The 19,320-nt window shown below is 45.6% G+C and overlaps 1 protein-coding gene and 13 non-coding genes across 14 annotated transcripts in view; 13 read left to right on the forward strand and 1 right to left on the reverse strand.

Annotated features, from left to right (window-relative positions):
- FBXO4 (F-box protein 4) overlaps positions 1–18,903 on the forward strand; it is a 93,136-nt gene extending 74,233 nt beyond the window's left edge. The window contains exons 2-7 of the mRNA XM_032966163.2: positions 13,937–14,160; positions 15,189–15,421; positions 15,946–16,024; positions 16,748–16,965; positions 17,602–17,813; positions 18,343–18,903. Coding sequence (XP_032822054.2) covers positions 13,937–14,160; positions 15,189–15,421; positions 15,946–16,024; positions 16,748–16,965; positions 17,602–17,813; positions 18,343–18,441 — 1,065 coding nt within the window. The 3' untranslated portion in view covers positions 18,442–18,903. The remainder of the gene's footprint in view (positions 1–13,936; positions 14,161–15,188; positions 15,422–15,945; positions 16,025–16,747; positions 16,966–17,601; positions 17,814–18,342) is intronic.
- On the forward strand, positions 282–353 carry TRNAQ-UUG (transfer RNA glutamine (anticodon UUG)). The gene has a single exon. It is a non-coding gene; the product is annotated as a tRNA-Gln (tRNA).
- Positions 1,036–1,107, forward strand: TRNAQ-CUG (transfer RNA glutamine (anticodon CUG)). Its single transcript has one exon. It is a non-coding gene; the product is annotated as a tRNA-Gln (tRNA).
- On the forward strand, positions 1,418–1,489 carry TRNAQ-CUG (transfer RNA glutamine (anticodon CUG)). Its single transcript has one exon. It is a non-coding gene; the product is annotated as a tRNA-Gln (tRNA).
- Positions 2,545–2,616, forward strand: TRNAQ-CUG (transfer RNA glutamine (anticodon CUG)). The gene has a single exon. It is a non-coding gene; the product is annotated as a tRNA-Gln (tRNA).
- Positions 2,925–2,996, forward strand: TRNAQ-CUG (transfer RNA glutamine (anticodon CUG)). The gene has a single exon. It is a non-coding gene; the product is annotated as a tRNA-Gln (tRNA).
- TRNAQ-UUG (transfer RNA glutamine (anticodon UUG)) lies at positions 3,291–3,362 on the forward strand. Its single transcript has one exon. It is a non-coding gene; the product is annotated as a tRNA-Gln (tRNA).
- Positions 4,046–4,117, forward strand: TRNAQ-CUG (transfer RNA glutamine (anticodon CUG)). The gene has a single exon. It is a non-coding gene; the product is annotated as a tRNA-Gln (tRNA).
- On the forward strand, positions 4,794–4,865 carry TRNAQ-UUG (transfer RNA glutamine (anticodon UUG)). Its single transcript has one exon. It is a non-coding gene; the product is annotated as a tRNA-Gln (tRNA).
- On the forward strand, positions 5,548–5,619 carry TRNAQ-CUG (transfer RNA glutamine (anticodon CUG)). The gene has a single exon. It is a non-coding gene; the product is annotated as a tRNA-Gln (tRNA).
- Positions 6,296–6,367, forward strand: TRNAQ-UUG (transfer RNA glutamine (anticodon UUG)). The gene has a single exon. It is a non-coding gene; the product is annotated as a tRNA-Gln (tRNA).
- Positions 7,050–7,121, forward strand: TRNAQ-CUG (transfer RNA glutamine (anticodon CUG)). Its single transcript has one exon. It is a non-coding gene; the product is annotated as a tRNA-Gln (tRNA).
- On the forward strand, positions 8,175–8,246 carry TRNAQ-CUG (transfer RNA glutamine (anticodon CUG)). The gene has a single exon. It is a non-coding gene; the product is annotated as a tRNA-Gln (tRNA).
- TRNAQ-CUG (transfer RNA glutamine (anticodon CUG)) lies at positions 10,719–10,790 on the reverse strand. Its single transcript has one exon. It is a non-coding gene; the product is annotated as a tRNA-Gln (tRNA).
- Positions 18,904–19,320: the final 417 nt, after the last annotated feature.

Below are 19,320 nucleotides of genomic sequence, written 5' to 3' on the forward strand. Positions count from 1 at the left end.
CAAATTTTGGTTTTGTTATAATTTGAGTTCTAAGTCATTATTTTAACTGAATATGCTTCAGGATCGAAGGCAGCTTGATCGATGAGTCAACAGTGAGTCCTGTCCTCCCAAAATCACTCCGCATGACAACCACTAAATTTGCAATCACTGATCTGAATTCCAACATCGTGCTGAATTCCTATATGCTACGGTTATACCTGCCCATATCCCCGCTGTATTTGGCTGTTTTTGCCTTCACTTTTTCTCAATTCTCATTGTGTAATGACCCGTGTTCATCAGGTGGTTCCATGGTGTAATGGTTAGCACTCAGGACTTTGAATCTTGCGATCCGAGTTCAAGTCTCGGTGGAACCAGGTATGTGTTTTTATTACGACATTCCTAGTGATATGGATTGAATCCTGTATAGAATGTAATTTTCAGGCCATGTCACCCTTGACAAAGAGCATTATAGCTTAATGGGCATTGAAACTTTGAATTTTTTGTTTTTCCACAAATAAACTATTCTTCTTTGGAATTTTTTAGTGAATCATGGTTGCCCAACACACTGAGCTCTTATGCATTGTTTGTGACTTACAGGTTGATTCAGGGCTCAGCAACAATGTTTACAAAACGGGGACAGAAACTACTGCAGGAAGAGTGCATCGTACTGCAACCATGGGTGTTTGTCCCATGGTGTCATGGTTAGCATTCAGGATTCTGAATCCTGCGATCAGAGTTCAAACCCCCGTGGGACCAAGCCATGTTTAAAAACATTTTTTGTAGTTTTATTATTATTAAAATCACGATTTCTGAGTTATTATTTTAACCGAATATGATTCAGCTTCTAAGGCAGCCTGATTGATGAGTCAACAGCGTCCTCCCAAAATCACTCCACATCACAACCACTAAATCTGAAATCACTGATCTGACTTCCAACATCGTACTCAATTACTATTTGCCACGATAAGACCTGGCCTCATCCCCGCTGTCATTTGGTTCTATTTTCCTTCTCTTTCCATCAGTTTTCATTGGTGTGATGAGCACATGTCATCAGATGGTTCCATGGTGTAATGGTTAGCACTCAGGACTCTGAATCCTGCGATCCGAGTTCAAGTCTCGGTGGGACCTTCCCTTAATTTGTCAAATATTTATTTTGTACTTTTGTTATAATTAGAATCCTGAGTTCTGAGTGATTATTTTAACTGAATATGCTTCAGGATCTAAGGCAGCCTGACTGTTAGTCAACACTGAGTGCTGTGCTCCCAAAATCACTGCACATGACAACCACTAAATCTGCAATCACTCATCTGAATTCCAACATCGTGCTCAATTACTATTTGCCACGATTAGACCTGGCCACATCCCCGCCGTCATTTGGTTCTATTTGCCTTCACTTTTTCTCAATTCTCACTTGTGTAATGACCCGTGTTCATCAGTTGGTGCCATGGTGTAATGGTTAGCACTCAGGACCCTGAATCCTGCGATCCGAGTTCAAATCTCGGTGGGACCTTCCCTTAATTTGTCAAATATTTATTTTGTACTTTTGTTATAATGAGAATCCTGAGTTCTGAGTTATTATTTTAACTGAATATGCTTCAGGATCTAAGGCAGCCTGACTGTTAGTCAACACTGAGTGCTGTGCTCCCAAAATCACTGCACATGACAACACTAAATCTGCAATCACTCATCTGAATTCCAACATCGTGCTCAATAACTATTTGCCACGATTAGACCTGGCCACATCCCCGCCGTCATTTGGTTCTATTTGCCTTCACTTTTTCTCAATTCTCACTTGTGTAATGACCCGTGTTCATTAGTTGGTTCCATGGTGTAATGGTTAGTATGCAGGACTCTGAATCCTGCGATCCGAGTTCAAAGCTCGGTGAGACCTTGCTGTAATTTGACAAATATTTGTTTTGTTATCATTTGAGTTCTGAGTCGTTATTTTAACTGAATATGCTTCAGGATCGAAGGCAGCTTGATCGATGAGTCAATAGTGAGTCCTGTCCTCCCAAAATCACTCCCCAATACAACCACTAAATCTGCAATCACTGATCTGAATTCCAACATCGTGCTGAATTCCTATATGCTACGGTTATACCTGCCCATATCCCCTCTGTATTTGGCTGTATTTGCCTTCACTTTTTCTCAATTCTCACTTGTGTAATCACCCGTGCTCATCAGTTGGTTCCATGGTGTAATGGTTAGCACTCAGCACTCAGCATTCTGAATCCTGCGATCAAAGTTCAAACCCCTGTGGGACCAAGCCATGTTTAAAAAATGTTTTTGTAGTTTTATTATCATTAAAATCACGATTTCTGAGTTATTATTTTAACTGAATTTGATTCAGCTTCTAAGGCAGCCTAATTGATGAGTCAACAGCGTCCTCCCAAAATCACTCCACATCACAACCACTAAATCTGAAATCACTGATCTGACTTCCAACATCGTACTCAATTACTATTTGCCACGATAAGACCTGGCCTCATCCCCGCTGTCATTTGGTTCTCTTTTCCTTCTCTTTCCATCAGTTTTCATTGCTGTGATGAGCATATGTCATCAGCTGGTTCCATGATGTAATGGTTAGCACTCAGGACTCTGAATCCTGCGATCCGAGTTCAAATCTCGGTGGGACCTTCCCTTAATTTGTCAAATATTTATTTTGTACTTTTGTTATTAGAATCCTGAGTTCTGATTTTATTATTTTAACTGAATATGCTTCAGGATCTAAGGCAGCCTGACTGTTAGTCAACACTGAGTGCTGTGCTCCCAAAATCACTGCACATGACAACCACTAAATCTGCAATCACTCATCTGAATTCCAACATCGTGCTCAATTACTATTTGCCACGATTAGACCTGGCCACATCCCCGCCATCATTTGGTTCTATTTGCCTTCACTTTTTCTCAATTCTCACTTGTGTAATGACCCGTGTTTATCAGTTGGTTCCATGGTGTAATGGTTAGTACTCAGGACTCTGAATCCTGCGATCCGAGTTCAAATCTCGGTGGGACCTTGCTGTGATTTGACAAAAAAAAATTGTTATAATTTGAGTTCTGAGTCATTATTTTAAGTGAATATGCTTCAGGATCGAAGGCAGCTTGATCGATGAGTCAACAGTGATTCCTGTCCTCCCAAAATCACTCATCATGACAACCATTAAATCTTCAATCACTGATCTGAGTTCCAACATCGTGCTCAATTACTATTTGCCACGATAAGACCTGGCCTCATCCCCGCTGTCATTTGGTTATCTTTTCCTTCTCTTTCCATCAGTTTTCATTGGTGTGATGAGCACATGTCATCAGTTGGTTCCATGGTGTAATGGTTAGCACTCAGGACTTTGAATCCTGCGATCCGAGTTCAAGTCTCGGTGGAGCCAGGTATGTGTTTTGATTACGATATTCCTAGTAATATGGATTGAATCCTGTATAGAATGTAATTTGCAGGCCATGTCGCCCTTGACGAAGAGCATTATAGCTCAATGGGCATTGAAATTTTGATTTTTTTTGTTTTTCCACAAATGAACTATTCTTCTTTGGAATTTTGTAGTGAATCATGGTTGCCCAACACACTGAGCTCTTATGCATTGTTTGTGACTTACAGGTTGGTTCAGGGCTCAGCAACAATGTTTATAAAATGGGGACAGAAAGTACTGCAGGAAGAGTGCATCGTTCTGCAACCATGGGTGTTTGTCCCATGGTGTCATGGTTAGCACTCAGGATTCTGAATCCTGCGATCAGAGTTCAAACCCCCGTGGGACCAAGCCATGTTTAAAAAATGTTTCTGTAGTTTTATTATCATTAAAATCACGATTTTTGAGTTATTATTTTAACTGAATATGATTCAGCTTCTAAGGCAGCCTGATTGATGAGTCAACAGCGTCCTCCCAAAATCACTCCACATCACAACCACTAAATCTGAAATCACTGATCTGACTTCCAACATCGTACTCAATTACTATTTGCCACGATAAGACCTGGCCTCATCCCCGCTGTCATTTGGTTCTATTTTCCTTCTCTTTCCATCAGTTTTCATTGGTGTGATGAGCACATGTCATCAGTTGGTTCCATGGTGTAATGGTTAGCACTCAGGACTCTGAATCCTGCGATCCGAGTTCAAGTCTCGGTGGGACCTTCCCTTAATTTGTCAAATATTTATTTTGTACTTTTGTTATAATTAGAATCCTGAGTTCTGAGTGATTATTTTAACTGAATATGCTTCAGGATCTAAGGCAGCCTGACTGTTAGTCAACACTGAGTGCTGTGCTCCCAAAATCACTGCACATGACAACCACTAAATCTGCAATCACTCATCTGAATTCCAACATCGTGCTCAATTACTATTTTCCACGATTAGACCTGGCCACATCCCCGCCGTCATTTGGTTCTATTTGCCTTCACTTTTTCTCAATTCTCACTTGTGTAATGACCCGTGTTCATTAGTTGGTTCCATGGTGTAATGGTTATTACGCAGGACTCTGAATCCTGCAATCCGAGTTCAAAGCTCGGTGAGGCCTTACTGTGATTTGACAAATTTTGGTTTTGTTATAATTTGAGTTCTAAGTCATTATTTTAACTGAATATGCTTCAGGATCGAAGGCAGCTTGATCGATGAGTCAACAGTGAGTCCTGTCCTCCCAAAATCACTCCGCATGACAACCACTAAATTTGCAATCACTGATCTGAATTCCAACATCGTGCTGAATTCCTATATGCTACGGTTATACCTGCCCATATCCCCGCTGTATTTGGCTGTTTTTGCCTTCACTTTTTCTCAATTCTCATTGTGTAATGACCCGTGTTCATCAGGTGGGTCCATGGTGTAATGGTTAGCACTCAGGACTTTGAATCTTGCGATCCGAGTTCAAGTCTCGGTGGAACCAGGTATGTGTTTTTATTACGACATTCCTAGTGATATGGATTGAATCCTGTATAGAATGTAATTTTCAGGCCATGTCGCCCTTGACGAAGAGCATTATAGCTTAATGGGCATTGAAACTTTGAATTTTTTGTTTTTCCACAAATAAACTATTCTTCTTTGGAATTTTGTAGTGAATCATGGTTGCCCAACACACTGAGCTCTTATGCATTGTTTGTGACTTACAGGTTGATTCAGGGCTCAGCAACAATGTTTACAAAACGGGGACAGAAACTACTGCAGGAAGAGTGCATCGTACTGCAACCATGGGTGTTTGTCCCATGGTGTCATGGTTAGCATTCAGGATTCTGAATCCTGCGATCAGAGTTCAAACCCCCGTGGGACCAAGCCATGTTTAAAATTTTTTTTTGTAGTTTTATTATTATTAAAATCACGATTTCTGAGTTATTATTTTAACCGAATATGATTCAGCTTCTAAGGCAGCCTGATTGATGAGTCAACAGCGTCCTCCCAAAATCACTCCACATCACAACCACTAAATCTGAAATCACTGATCTGACTTCCAACATCGTACTCAATTACTATTTGCCACGATAAGACCTGGCCTCATCCCCGCTGTCATTTGGTTCTATTTTCCTTCTCTTTCCATCAGTTTTCATTGGTGTGATGAGCACATGTCATCAGTTGGTTCCATGGTGTAATGGTTAGCACTCAGGACTCTGAATCCTGCGATCCGAGTTCAAGTCTCGGTGGGACCTTCCCTTAATTTGTCAAATATTTATTTTGTACTTTTGTTATAATTAGAATCCTGAGTTCTGAGTGATTATTTTAACTGAATATGCTTCAGGATCTAAGGCAGCCTGACTGTTAGTCAACACTGAGTGCTGTGCTCCCAAAATCACTGCACATGACAACCACTAAATCTGCAATCACTCATCTGAATTCCAACATCGTGCTCAATAACTATTTGCCACGATTAGACCTGGCCACATCCCCGCCGTCATTTGGTTCTATTTGCCTTCACTTTTTCTCAATTCTCACTTGTGTAATGACCCGTGTTCATTAGTTGGTTCCATGGTGTAATGGTTAGTATGCAGGACTTTGAATCTTGCAATCCGAGTTCAAAGCTCGGTGGGACTTTACTGTGATTTGACAAATTTTGGTTTTGTTATAATTTGAGTTCTAAGTCATTATTTTAACTGAATATGCTTCAGGATCGAAGGCAGCTTGATCGATGAGTCAACAGTGAGTCCTGTCCTCCCAAAATCACTCCGCATGACAACCACTAAATTTGCAATCACTGATCTGAATTCCAACATCGTGCTGAATTCCTATATGCTACGGTTATACCTGCCCATATCCCCGCTGTATTTGGCTGTTTTTGCCTTCACTTTTTCTCAATTCTCATTGTGTAATGACCCGTGTTCATCAGGTGGTTCCATGGTGTAATGGTTAGCACTCAGGACTTTGAATCTTGCGATCCGAGTTCAAGTCTCGGTGGAACCAGGTATGTGTTTTTATTACGACATTCCTAGTGATATGGATTGAATCCTGTATAGAATGTAATTTTCAGGCCATGTCGCCCTTGACAAAGAGCATTATAGCTTAATGGGCATTGAAACTTTGAATTTTTTGTTTTTCCACAAATAAACTATTCTTCTTTGGAATTTTTTAGTGAATCATGGTTGCCCAACACACTGAGCTCTTATGCATTGTTTGTGACTTACAGGTTGATTCAGGGCTCAGCAACAATGTTTACAAAACGGGGACAGAAACTACTGCAGGAAGAGTGCATCGTACTGCAACCATGGGTGTTTGTCCCATGGTGTCATGGTTAGCACTCAGGATTCTGAATCCTGCGATCAGAGTTCAAACCCCCGTGGGACCAAGCCATGTTTAAAAACATTTTTTGTAGTTTTATTATTATTAAAATCACGATTTCTGAGTTATTATTTTAACCGAATATGATTCAGCTTCTAAGGCAGCCTGATTGATGAGTCAACAGCGTCCTCCCAAAATCACTGCACATGACAACCACTAAATCTGCAATCACTCATCTGAATTCCAACATCGTGCTCAATTACTATTTGCCACGATTAGACCTGGCCACATCCCCGCCGTCATTTGGTTCTATTTGCCTTCACTTTTTCTCAATTCTCACTTGTGTAATGACCCGTGTTCATCAGTTGGTGCCATGGTGTAATGGTTAGCACTCAGGACCCTGAATCCTGCGATCCGAGTTCAAGTCTCGGTGGGACCTTCCCTTAATTTGTCAAATATTTATTTTGTACTTTTGTTATAATGAGAATCCTGAGTTCTGAGTTATTATTTTAACTGAATATGCTTCAGGATCTAAGGCAGCCTGACTGTTAGTCAACACTGAGTGCTGTGCTCCCAAAATCACTGCACATGACAACACTAAATCTGCAATCACTCATCTGAATTCCAACATCGTGCTCAATAACTATTTGCCACGATTAGACCTGGCCACATCCCCGCCGTCATTTGGTTCTATTTGCCTTCACTTTTTCTCAATTCTCACTTGTGTAATGACCCGTGTTCATTAGTTGGTTCCATGGTGTAATGGTTAGTATGCAGGACTCTGAATCCTGCGATCCGAGTTCAAAGCTCGGTGAGACCTTGCTGTAATTTGACAAATATTTGTTTTGTTATCATTTGAGTTCTGAGTCGTTATTTTAACTGAATATGCTTCAGGATCGAAGGCAGCTTGATCGATGAGTCAATAGTGAGTCCTGTCCTCCCAAAATCACTCCCCATGACAACCACTAAATCTGCAATCACTGATCTGAATTCCAACATCGTGCTGAATTCCTATATGCTACGGTTATACCTGCCCATATCCCCTCTGTATTTGGCTGTATTTGCCTTCACTTTTTCTCAATTCTCACTTGTGTAATCACCCGTGCTCATCAGTTGGTTCCATGGTGTAATGGTTAGCACTCAGCACTCAGCATTCTGAATCCTGCGATCAAAGTTCAAACCCCTGTGGGACCAAGCCATGTTTAAAAAATGTTTTTGTAGTTTTATTATCATTAAAATCACGATTTCTGAGTTATTATTTTAACTGAATTTGATTCAGCTTCTAAGGCAGCCTAATTGATGAGTCAACAGCGTCCTCCCAAAATCACTCCACATCACAACCACTAAATCTGAAATCACTGATCTGACTTCCAACATCGTACTCAATTACTATTTGCCACGATAAGACCTGGCCTCATCCCCGCTGTCATTTGGTTCTCTTTTCCTTCTCTTTCCATCAGTTTTCATTGCTGTGATGAGCACGTCATCAGTTGGTTCCATGGTGTAATGGTTAGCACTCAGGACTCTGAATCCTGTGATCCGAGTTCAAATCTCGGTGGAGCCAGGTATGTGTGTTCATTACTATAGTCCTAGTAATATGGATTGAATCCTGTATAGAATGTAATTTGCAGGCCATGTCGCCCTTGACGAAGTTTGAGACTGACGCCATCCAGACTGCCACTCTGCGCCCAACCTTATGGAAGAGGTACGTGGATGACACTTTTGTCATCTGGCCACATGGCCGGCCTGCTCTAGACCAATTCTTCGACCACATCAATTCCATACACCCAGCCATCAGATTTACCATGGAAGTCGAAATAGATGGCAAGATACCTTTTGTGGATGTCCTAATTAAAAAGAGACCTGATGGTTCAATGACCCACTCTGTCTACAGGAAAGCTACCCATACGGATGCTTATCTGAAACCGGATTCCCACCACCATCCATCACAGAAGAATTCTCTCATCAAGACTCTGTATCATAGAGCCCAATGCATATCCGACCAGGAACACATAAGCAGTGAACTCAAGCACGTACACCAAGCTCTTAGGGCTAATGGTTACTCCGACTATACAATCCGCAAAGCTATCACTCAAACCATGAAGAAGAACCCTCTTGAGGAGCCTTTCAAAACCATCACTTTACCCTACATTGCGGGGATCACAAAAAAGATCTCCAAAATCTTGAATAAACACAAGATCCAGGTCCGTTTCAACACATTACATAAAATCCGTGATCTGGTTCCGTCTGTAAAAGATGTGATTCCGGACATACTATACCCTGGTGTCTACAAACTTAGTTGCCTCTGTGGTAGTAGTTACATTGGAGAAACCAAACGCCATGTCTCGGACCGCATTCGTGAACACAAAGCAGACCTTAAACACGGTAGGACCAACACCTCGGCCGTGGCAGATCATTGTTCTAATTCAGTAGGCTCACATGCCATTGACTTTTCCAAGACAGAGGTTCTTTGTAAGCCATCTGGCTTCCATGAGAGATTCGTTCATGAGGCTATCCACATATACAAGCACAGAGACAATTTCAACCGAGAAGATGGATTCTATCTTAGCAATCATTGGAAAGATTTGATAAACCATTTCAGGTCTTAATTGATTGTTCACGCTTACAGTGGCTTTCAGACAGCATACATTATAAAAAATTTCGTCTCCCCCCTCCTCTTTTCAGAATATAGATGGACTAGTCCTAAATAAACTGCCAAATCGTTGCGCGTGGCGCTAAGGTTTTTTTATAAATAAATAAATGCGCCGTTTAAAAATAAAATTATGCAAACCAACACACCTGAAGACGACCGTTTGAGTTATGGTCGAAACGTCGTGAGAATGTTTTATTGTTTTATATATTTTTTATTATTTTGTTGTTTCCCTTCAACGTGACTTTACCGAAAAAACTAAGAATATGATTCAGTTTCTAAGACATCCTGATTGCTCAGTACAGAACTGAGCCCAGTTGTTACTTGCCACGATTACACCTGCCCCACATCCCTCCTGTCGTTTGTCGCAACTCTCTCTCTCCATTCCCACTTGTGTCGTGTGATGGGTTTTCGAGGTGGTTCCATCGTGTTATGGTTAGCACTCAGGGCCCTGAATCCTGCAGTTTGAGTTCCATTCTCAACGGGTTCTTCCAAAACGTTGGCATACGTTTGCAAAGCTTCCAATGTTTTCATCTTGATTTGAAGCTTTCGTGACTGCAGGAATCCATACTCTTTGGTTTCGGTAAAGTATGGATTCCAATGTTTTGTTTATATCATTATGAAAATTACGAGTTTTCAGTTTTTTTTTTACTTGTGATGGAAAGATTCTTTATTATAATGGCTATTGGAAATATTTCAATAAGTGTGTTTGACCGGGGAATGGTACAGCTCAGATTCTTTAATTTATCACGAGGAGAGGAACGTTTGGGTGACTGGAACAAGGCACATGGAGAAAAGTCACGAGGTATTTCCTTAAATAAGAATCCTTTTTGATATTTACATTTAATACAGTCACAACAACGATAATAAGAATATTACTGTCTAAACAAACTAACTTAAATTTCTAACCGTGGCCTTTTCATTAAAATAATATTTCCCTTTTATCAAGGAGTCTCAGTGAGGCCTAAGATCCTCTTTCAGAAGGTTCCTGCTTTGGGATGTTTGAAAAGTGGTAAGAAACTAAAGTGTTCAGAGAAAACCCGTGCAATACGAGGGGGGAAATACCAAAAGCTCAGCTAAATTTAAATTCAATTAATTTCTGTACTAACATCTCCATAAGACCTTCGCATGTGTATTAAATGTATCATTACTGGACACATGCAAATACATCATTACACATGCAACTACATAACTTCACATGCAACTTCACCATTATACATTAAAACACGTAATTTCACTTGCAAATGCGTACCCAGGAGGTGACTTTGCCTCGTAACTTAATTCGAGAGGACAAAAAGCTGAACATTTTACTTCGATCCAGTAAGCTTATGCAATTGAATGTTGGATTTTCTTTTTTTTATTAAAACCTAAAATAAATTAGCTTTTAGGTCCCACCGAGATTTGAACTCGGATCGCAGGATTCAGAGTCCTGAGTGCTAACCATTACACCATGGAACCACCACGTAGGCCTACCTCATTGCACCACCCCTTGGCAGCAGCTGCTGAGCCCAAATTTAGAAAAGTATTTTCTGAGAACCGAGCCATCTGCACTTGCTCGTTCCACTGCATATCCTTTCTGTACTGCCATCTGCTGGCCAGCTTCACAAAGATAATTCATATTAATATCAAACACGTGAAGGGGCATTACTCTTTCGTTAATTCATTTTTTTTAAAACGTAACTCAATTTTTGTTTATTTAATTAAGTTTAATTTTGAGTTATTTTTATGGAACTATACATTTAAAACGCTACTAAAATATTTACACCTGACACAATCACAGGGGCTACCAACAGAAACCGCACATGACATGAGTGCACACTCATCAAGAAATCAACACACTCACCATTGCACAATCCCTCAGAGGAAATTTAGAAAAATCTTCAATTAGTCCAACGTGAGAATGTTTTCTCTTTATAACCCTTGAATCTTGAGTTCAAGTTTCAGTGTGACCTCCTGGTTTTATATTTTACGCTATGTTCAAAAAATGGTTGGATTTTGAATTTAAATGTAGTTAAGTCTTACTGGATCGTGATAAAATGTCACTCTTTTCCAGGGGCGGAGCCACAGGGAGGCTGGGGGGGGGGCTCAGCCCCCCCTGAAATTTTGGGAAAGTCGGTAATCGGGATAACCGGATATCCAGCTGCTGCAAAATGCTGCAGGCTGCCACCTCGTGCTGCCCTGCAGGCTGCCACCTTGTGCTGCCCTGCAGGCTGCCACCTTGTGCTGCCCTGCAGGCTGCCACCTTGTGCTGCCCTGCAGGCTGCCACCTTGTGCTGCCCTGCAGGCTGCCACCTCGTGTGCTGCCCTGCAGGCTGCCACCTTGTGCTGCCTTGCAGGCTGCCACCTTGTGCTGCCCTGCAGGCTGCCACCTTGTGCTGCCACCTTGTGCTGCCCTGCAGGCTGCCACCTTGTGTGCTGCCCTGCAGGCTGCCACCTTGTGCTGCCCTGCAGGCTGCTTGAGCGGCAGCCTTTCGAGTTTATCGAACTTATTAGCCACATCAGCGGCTCCGACCTATTAATAAACTCCGCGTTCAAATCCAATAAGATTTGTTTTATACATTTGTCGCGCCCACTGAAAAACATAAACACTGGATATCTCAGAATATTGAAGTCAGCCCCCCCAAGGTCAAAATCCTGGCTCCGCCCCTTCTCTTTTCGTCTTCTCGAATTAGTTCAACGCAGTAAGCCCCTTTTTACATGCTAATATATTCCTGACCAGGAGATGGCAGTAGAGCAACGATTACATCTAAATGTGTTGAGCTTTTGAGTTTTACTCCCTCCGATCTTGGGTGTTCCTCCAGGCTCTCTGGTGTCCTCTCGCTTGTCAAATAACAACAACAACACGATTGGCCACACCATTAATTTGCTAGGTGGGGGGGTTTTAGTTCAAACTCTGGTGGTGCCTGACAATATTAATGTTTCACAGCTGGAGTTTGACATTGCTCTAAAGTTCCATCAATAACCGCAATTACTTTTTCTGATTAGAACCTTTGGCGGATTAATGACTAAAATTGGTTCGTCCTCAAGCACTCGTAATAGTTTCAGGATGTAAACGTTTGCTACACTTAGGCTGAGCAACTTCTGCCAAAAGTTTGTGGTGTCAGTGGTATAGTGGTTAGCACTCCGGGCTTTGATTCCTGTACTCTGGTAGCTCAAATTGCAATGAAACTGGCAGTAATTTATGTTATTAACATAATGTAGCTAGAGACACTGCTGAACAGAGATCACGTTGCATGGCGATGCGGTGTGATGGTCCTATGATGTAATGGTTTGCACTCAGGACAAAATCATGCGATCTGAGTTCAACCCTCGGCTAACTTCGATTGAGTTTTGCAACTCTCAATTTCACAGTTTCTTCATCATGAAAATCGTGAGTTAAGATTTTAACGGTGAAGATTATCGTGGCTTTTTTTTTTCTCTCTTAAGGCAGCTTGATTTCGCAGTCAACAGTGGGAAGGAAATGAGCCTCGCTTGAATCTGCACTCACCGACCCGGACTCCAACACTGTGCTTGAGCGGTGTTTTGGCACAATCTAAGCGGCCCCGCTGCCTGCTGCTCTCTCCTGTTCAGTGAGGAGGTCGAAGCCGACGGCTGCTCAGTGTACCGCGGAGTACTCGGGACTCTGGATGCAGCGAGCGGAATGCGAATCTCAGTAAAATTAGGAAACGCCGTCTTTTTTTTCCCACGAGAACGACACGATCTACAATCCGTGCTCATTACCACGTAACAATTTCAATAACCGCAGTCCGTTTTTGCTCGTTGGAACCTTCAATGGGATTCATGACTCACCCACCAAGTGCCTTAGAGGCACTGTTAACACGATCAGGCCCGATGAGCATTCATGCGGAACATTTGCGACTGCTGCCAAGGAGATTGTGTGGTGAGTGAGTGGTTGACAAGGGAAGGCATCAGTCGGTTCAACGGTGTAATGGTTAGCACTCATGATTTTGAATCACGTGATCCAAGTTCAAAGCCTTGGTGGAAACTGCATTCTTTTATTTCAATGAAATTACCGGCAGCATAAGTGAATATTGTACTCGGTATAATGTAGTTATTACACTATTCTTTTTCAGTGCGAACCTCGGCGGATTTATGACTAGCCAACAGTTCTCAAGCACTCGAAGAAACTACAAATTGGTGCTAAGCTAACGGAGTTTAAACACTTTAAAGCCAGAGAGACTGCGGTAGAGAGGTTGCATCGCGAAGTGATGAAGTGCGGCACTCAGGACTCTGAAGCCTTTCGATCTTGGTCTTGGACGTACCTCACATTTTTCCTCAAACACCAAACAATGGGAGGACTGAGCTCTATACGAGTGCACTGGAATGATCTCCCTTCCGTGCTCTGTTTTCTGCCCAATCTGGAGATGCGTTGCATTCAGGCCATCGATCCACTGTTGAACGAAGGCCTACCCAGGGCACCCACACCGATCCCCGTTCTCGTGATGCAAGAATCCATCCCGAGCTCATCTCATCGCTCCATCTCTTGCGGCGTGCCCCCATTTTGACTCCCGCACCGCCCCCCCCCACCCCCCCCCCCCCAACACCGTTAATCTCGACCGCTCGCTTCACGATTCCAAATGTTCTTGCGTCGTGCTCCCGTGCAGCTGGGCGTGCAGCTCTACACGATGTCCTTCCTGGGCGCCCGCGACCTGGCGGCTCTGGGCTCCGTCAGCCGCCTCTGGCGCTGCCTGGCCTCCGACCCGCTGCTGTGGCGCCGGCTGCTGCTGAAGGACGCGTTGGCGTGGCGCTGCGTGGGCCGTGTCGGCATGCCCGATGTGCACGCACTCACGCGGGCCCACCTAGCCGTCGCCGCCGACTTCAAGGCCATGTGCGTGCATTGGAAGGGGGGTGCTGCAGGAGTGAGGGGAGGGGGGCACAATCGCCTTCCAGTTCTTAAATCTGATGCGAGGTTGGCAAAGGTGGTCATCGCGCTGAGCTGGTAGCGCTGACGCTCTGCGTTTGAATCTGGGTTTCGGCTGGCTGTAAATAAGCCAGGTACTTTGAAATAGCAAAGGTTGTGAATTCACCAGTGAATGCATAAAAAAAAAATCCATTTCATTTGTTCTCGATGCATTCTATCTTTTGAGAAAATAGCGGTTTGACTGTTATTAGTCAATAATTACACTAAGTCAGGGCTCGGCAAACTCAAATAAGAAGAGCCGTTTTGTTCTAATTCGGTCAACAAAAAAAAAACACTAAAAAAGAGCCGCAAGGCACGTGAATACGAGACGCTGGTGGTGCTTAATAAATAACGCGTCACGAAGCAGTCTCTTAAAGAACCGTACGCGGCTGCGCAGCCGCAGGTTGCCGAACCCCTGCACTAAGTGCTCTGTGAGATGGTCAGCCGCCGGGACTCACGGTGGAGTGGCAGCCAAAGGACGAGACCAGCCACGCTCGCAGGCGCCGGATGGTTCGTCGGGTATCGCACGACCCGTTACGTAGGGGCGCCATGGTGGCGAGATGCTATCTGCCTCGCATGCAGGAGGTCATGGGTTTGACCCCGACCCCGACACCTGTATATTTGGAGTTTGAATGTTCTGTCCGTGGTTGCGTGGATTTTTATGCGGGTCCTCCGTTTTTTCTCCCTCCGTGCGTTGCGAGTTATTTGGCTGCTGTACATTTCCACACGATGATGATGAGCCACTTCGTCGAGCTGTCATTTGTGGCCAGGTCGCTTCCGAAAAAGAGCTATAGAGCTCAGTGGGGCCTTACCTGGTAAAATAAAAAAATAATAGTTTAAATGGCAATCGCCAGACCGCGAGAGTAACCGCGGCGTTCTTTGAGAGGAGGAGGCCCGTCACTCGGCGAGCAGCATCGATCGCGGCCGAAGCGCAATTTGCACCTTTGTACGCGCAGGTATGCTCGGGGCCACGCGGACAATCCGTCGCGCGCGGGGTCGCGCAGGGCTGCGCCGGGCGTCGTTGCCCGGCTGCCGCAGCTGCTGAGGGCGGCGCTGGGCGCGCGCAGCGAGCCACGCTTTGCGATGTTCGGGCCGGGCCTGGAGCGCCTGCGCGTGTCCCTGGTGCGGCAGCTGCTGAGCAGTCCCAACGAGTTCCGCGTCGCGCCGTCACTGCAGCAACACCCTCATGGTGAGCGGCTGTCCCTCCGTCCGTCCGTAACGTTATAGTTTACAAAGTGTTCCGCTTTCCCGGGATGTATTTTGTGGAATTTTTTGTTGAAAAATATTTCGATATGATCCCAAAGTTTGGGTACCATCTTACGCTCCAGAGTATCTAATAATCCGGAGGATATGGTAATTGACCGGGTTGTGGATGAACCGTCATTGCAACATTTTTAATGAAGATTAATTATATGCTGCTCGTGACTCTTCAAGGGTCAGTGACTCCTCGCTTTTGCCAGAGGTGCAAACGGAATCCCAGACACCCATCAAACGGCTTCTCCAAACTCAACACACGCTTTTAAACTCTGTCGACTCCTTTTAAAATGCCATACAAGAAAATAATATTACAATAGACATTAGGCAAAACGTAGCAAATTTACAGAAACCTGAAAAAAAGAGTCTTGAGGCACGTGAAAGTTCTTCGAGAGTGACTTTTGGGCTGAGGCCTTCATTCGTCCGATCGCCCGTTGCTGCCCGTGTCGTTCCCCGCAGCCGGTGTGGGATCCGGAATCTCGTTTGTGTTCGACGAGGACCGAACCTTCAACATCCTCACCCTCTACTCGGCCACCAAGTAACGGCACGCACCCACTCGTCCCTACGCCTGAACGCTTGAACCCACGCGTTCTTGTTGTCACCGTCTTTACCGGTTCCCTTGCACCTGCTGCGGGCCTGGCCTGGCCTGCTTTTTAAAATCGGTCATTTGACCATAGCCCTGTGACGCGTTTTCGCGTGGTGCCGAGAGCTTCTTCGGTTCTTAAAGAGCAGCTCCCGGCACATGCAGCGTAACCTATGCAGGGAGCGACACTTTAAGATTAAATACTGTACGCAGGCTGCAAGGCCCCCTGCTGATAGGTACAAAACACATTCGTCAATAGCGCTGTAAAAAAATATATAGTAGGTGACGTTCCGGGCAGTGGCCCTTCGTCATAGCACGTGATGAAGGTGTTCCGTGCCGTGAAAAAGGTCCCTTGGCCAAAACGTTGCCTTTTATAAATTTATATTCCATTTTAAGGCCACAGTGTTTTTGACGTGTTGAGTTTGTTGACTATTGTGCTCCCCTGCCAACGCAACAGAGGCAGCATCACCAAACAATGTTTTGTTACGGATGCTTGTGTGCGTACAGGCCTGTCAGAAGACACGTGCTTTGCGTCTAACTGTGGGTGTTAGTTTAAGCTCATGTCACAGACGCGGTTAATATCCTCGGATTTTTGCACGTGATATTTCGTCGCCTTTTTTTGGACGGATGTGGGCGGATTTTAAGCGAACCGACGTTGCGCCGTCGCGTGCCGCGTAGGAGCGAGCGCGAGCGCGGCGCGGATGCGGCGAGTGTCGGCGCGGCGCCTGACAAGCTGCTGGTGCTGGACGGGGGCGCGAGCGGGGTCAGAGGTCAAGGGGACGGCGAGCGGCCGCCCTCCCGCGCCTCTCGTCGCTACCGCCCGACGGCGCACGTGCAGGACGCGTGCCGCCACGTGGACGCCTTCATCTACGTCGCCAACGCGGAAGCCGGGCCAGGTGCTTGTGAATCATATACCCCCTTAGCCTCCCCGTTCTCCCCTCTCCCCTCCCTCCGTTCATCTCCCGCTTCCGATCGTTGACCCCACCGTTGTCAGGGTAGTGAACCGGGTGAACTCTAGCCGGCACCCATTCGGGGGAGAATCGCGCAGAGGGGGCGGCTTCCGTCCACCTGTTTCCGGCACGCGAATTTGTGTAACCTCTGTTGTGTTCGTATTCCGGGGTTCAATAAAAAAAATAAAAATATATACATAGTAAAAACATATTTTTGTCCTTTAGCCCAGTGTTATCCCGATTTTACAATCGTGGCAATGTGCTGAAATATCATCGCTCAGGGCACACAGCCACGACACGCGCGAGCATCTTCCTTTGAAGTTGGGGAGCCTTGCGTAGTGAAGGTGCATCGTGAAACCGCGTCATGTTCACGTAACGAGAAATTATAAAAAAACTGGCAGATTTCTCAAACCACGTCCACGTCACGTGCCCCCCCCCCCGCACTTTGTTCTTGTTCACGGTGTGCGGACCACGCTCGTTGTAGACGCGTGGGCACACACGGCTAACCGTGAGATCAGCCGAGGTTACGCGCGTCGCCATTCCGAGTGAATCGTCGCAGCAAATTTGCCACGTGGCTTACAGGGGAGCCGGAGACGGCGGAGGGGGAGAAGGGGGAGGGCGGCGGCGGCGGCGGCGCGGACGAGACGGCCCGTGTGTCGGCCATGCTGGAGGCCGGTCCGCCGGGGAGCCCTCTGCTCGTGCTGGCCTGCACGTCCGAGCCGTCCACCGTGCGCGTGCCTTCCCTGCTGCTGGCACATCGCCTGCGACTGCAGGCCCTGCCTCGGGCCTGGCTGGTACCCCGTGACAATCCTTCCTGCACACGTCTCTCCGCGCTCGATGACAGCACTCGTCTTATCACTGCTCGTAGATGTTTTCACCTTTCGGTCTTACAGGGGACTTTCCGTCACTTGCAATTCCCGAAACCGCTCTCAGTGTGTGCCATCCTTGCCCTGACTCTTTCACTGACCATCAACTCGCACCTGCTTTATAACTCACTGTTGCCTGCGCGAGGGTGTGTAGCGGTTAGCGCACTGCGTGACCAACCCGGTGACCCGAGTTCGATTCCCGCTCACGACCAACAGCAGTGAAGATTATCTGAACCGGTCCTGGGCCTCACCTAGGTCGACTCGGCCTCAAATGAGCACCTGGCGCAGCGTGTAAACATCGCCACTGGAGACACAAAGACGGCCGGTCGTGGTGCTGGCCCACCCACCCCCTCGTGTGCCGTGCCAGCCTTCATAGGTGCTCGCTAACAGCACTTGCCCCTACAGTCTATTAAGGCTACACGGGGGATCCTTGTCTTTGTTTGTGCGTGAACTATAGGTGTGCGCAGCGGACGCGAGCTCGCTGGGAGGCGTGCGGGAGGGCATCTCGTGGCTGCTGCACAGCTTGAGCGGTGGGGATTGGCTGTCGGGAGACTGAACGTAGAGGGCTGTGTCCTGGGTCTCCAAAAGGAAGGAAAAACATAAAAAAACACAAACTTTACGTTTGTTTTTGTTATCCATTTCACGTTTATGCCATTGCTTTTCTCTCTCTCTCTCTCTCGATTATCTTCCACTTGCGCTCTCAAGCGTCGTCACAAGACGAAGGTAGTTTGAATTGGGAGAAACGTGCGCACTGAGCATTACCATTTCCGGATAAATGTTTTCTCTTAATATGGCATCAGAGTGGCTAGGGTGTGGAATGTAATACGGGGTATAAGGTCACAAACGACATCACGACACCTCCAGCGCATTGTCACCCGATGCAACGCGCCACGGTCACTACGCATAAAGCACCTCTGATGCAGGGCATCGCAAACTGTCACGGTAATGAGATTCAATAACGAGCTGGTCCAACGTGCGACTACTTAATGCGTGCTAATAAAACTGAGAATAACGCAAACCATGGTGGAGTGAATGGCCGGTACTTGCAGAACATGGTACTTGTTGCACAGGGGTCGGAAACCAAAAACAACAACAACAAGAAGAGCCGTCTTGCTTCGAATTCGATTAAAAAAACTTCAGCATTTCAAGAGCCGCATGTGGTGAATACGAGACGGTGATACTTAAAAAATAACGTCATGAAACAGTCCTGAATGAGCCGCATGCGTCTCCCGGAGACGCATGATGGTAAGCTGCACTTCCACGGTGAACTGGACTTCCACGGTGAACTGGACTTCCATGGTCAGGGGTCGGCAACCAAAATAACAAGGGACATTTTTTTTTTTATTCGAAAAGGCCGCACGGCAGTCCTTATAGAGCCGCGTAACGGCTCCGGAAGTCTAGCAAGACTGCTCCGCTTGAATGCTTGTGGTCAAAC

Source organism: Petromyzon marinus, chromosome 35 (genome assembly GCF_048934315.1).
Source record: "Petromyzon marinus isolate PM22_M1 ecotype Great Lakes invasive population chromosome 35, UKy_Petmar_22M1.pri1.0, whole genome shotgun sequence".
Classification (NCBI taxonomy): Eukaryota; Metazoa; Chordata; class Hyperoartia; order Petromyzontiformes; family Petromyzontidae; genus Petromyzon; species Petromyzon marinus.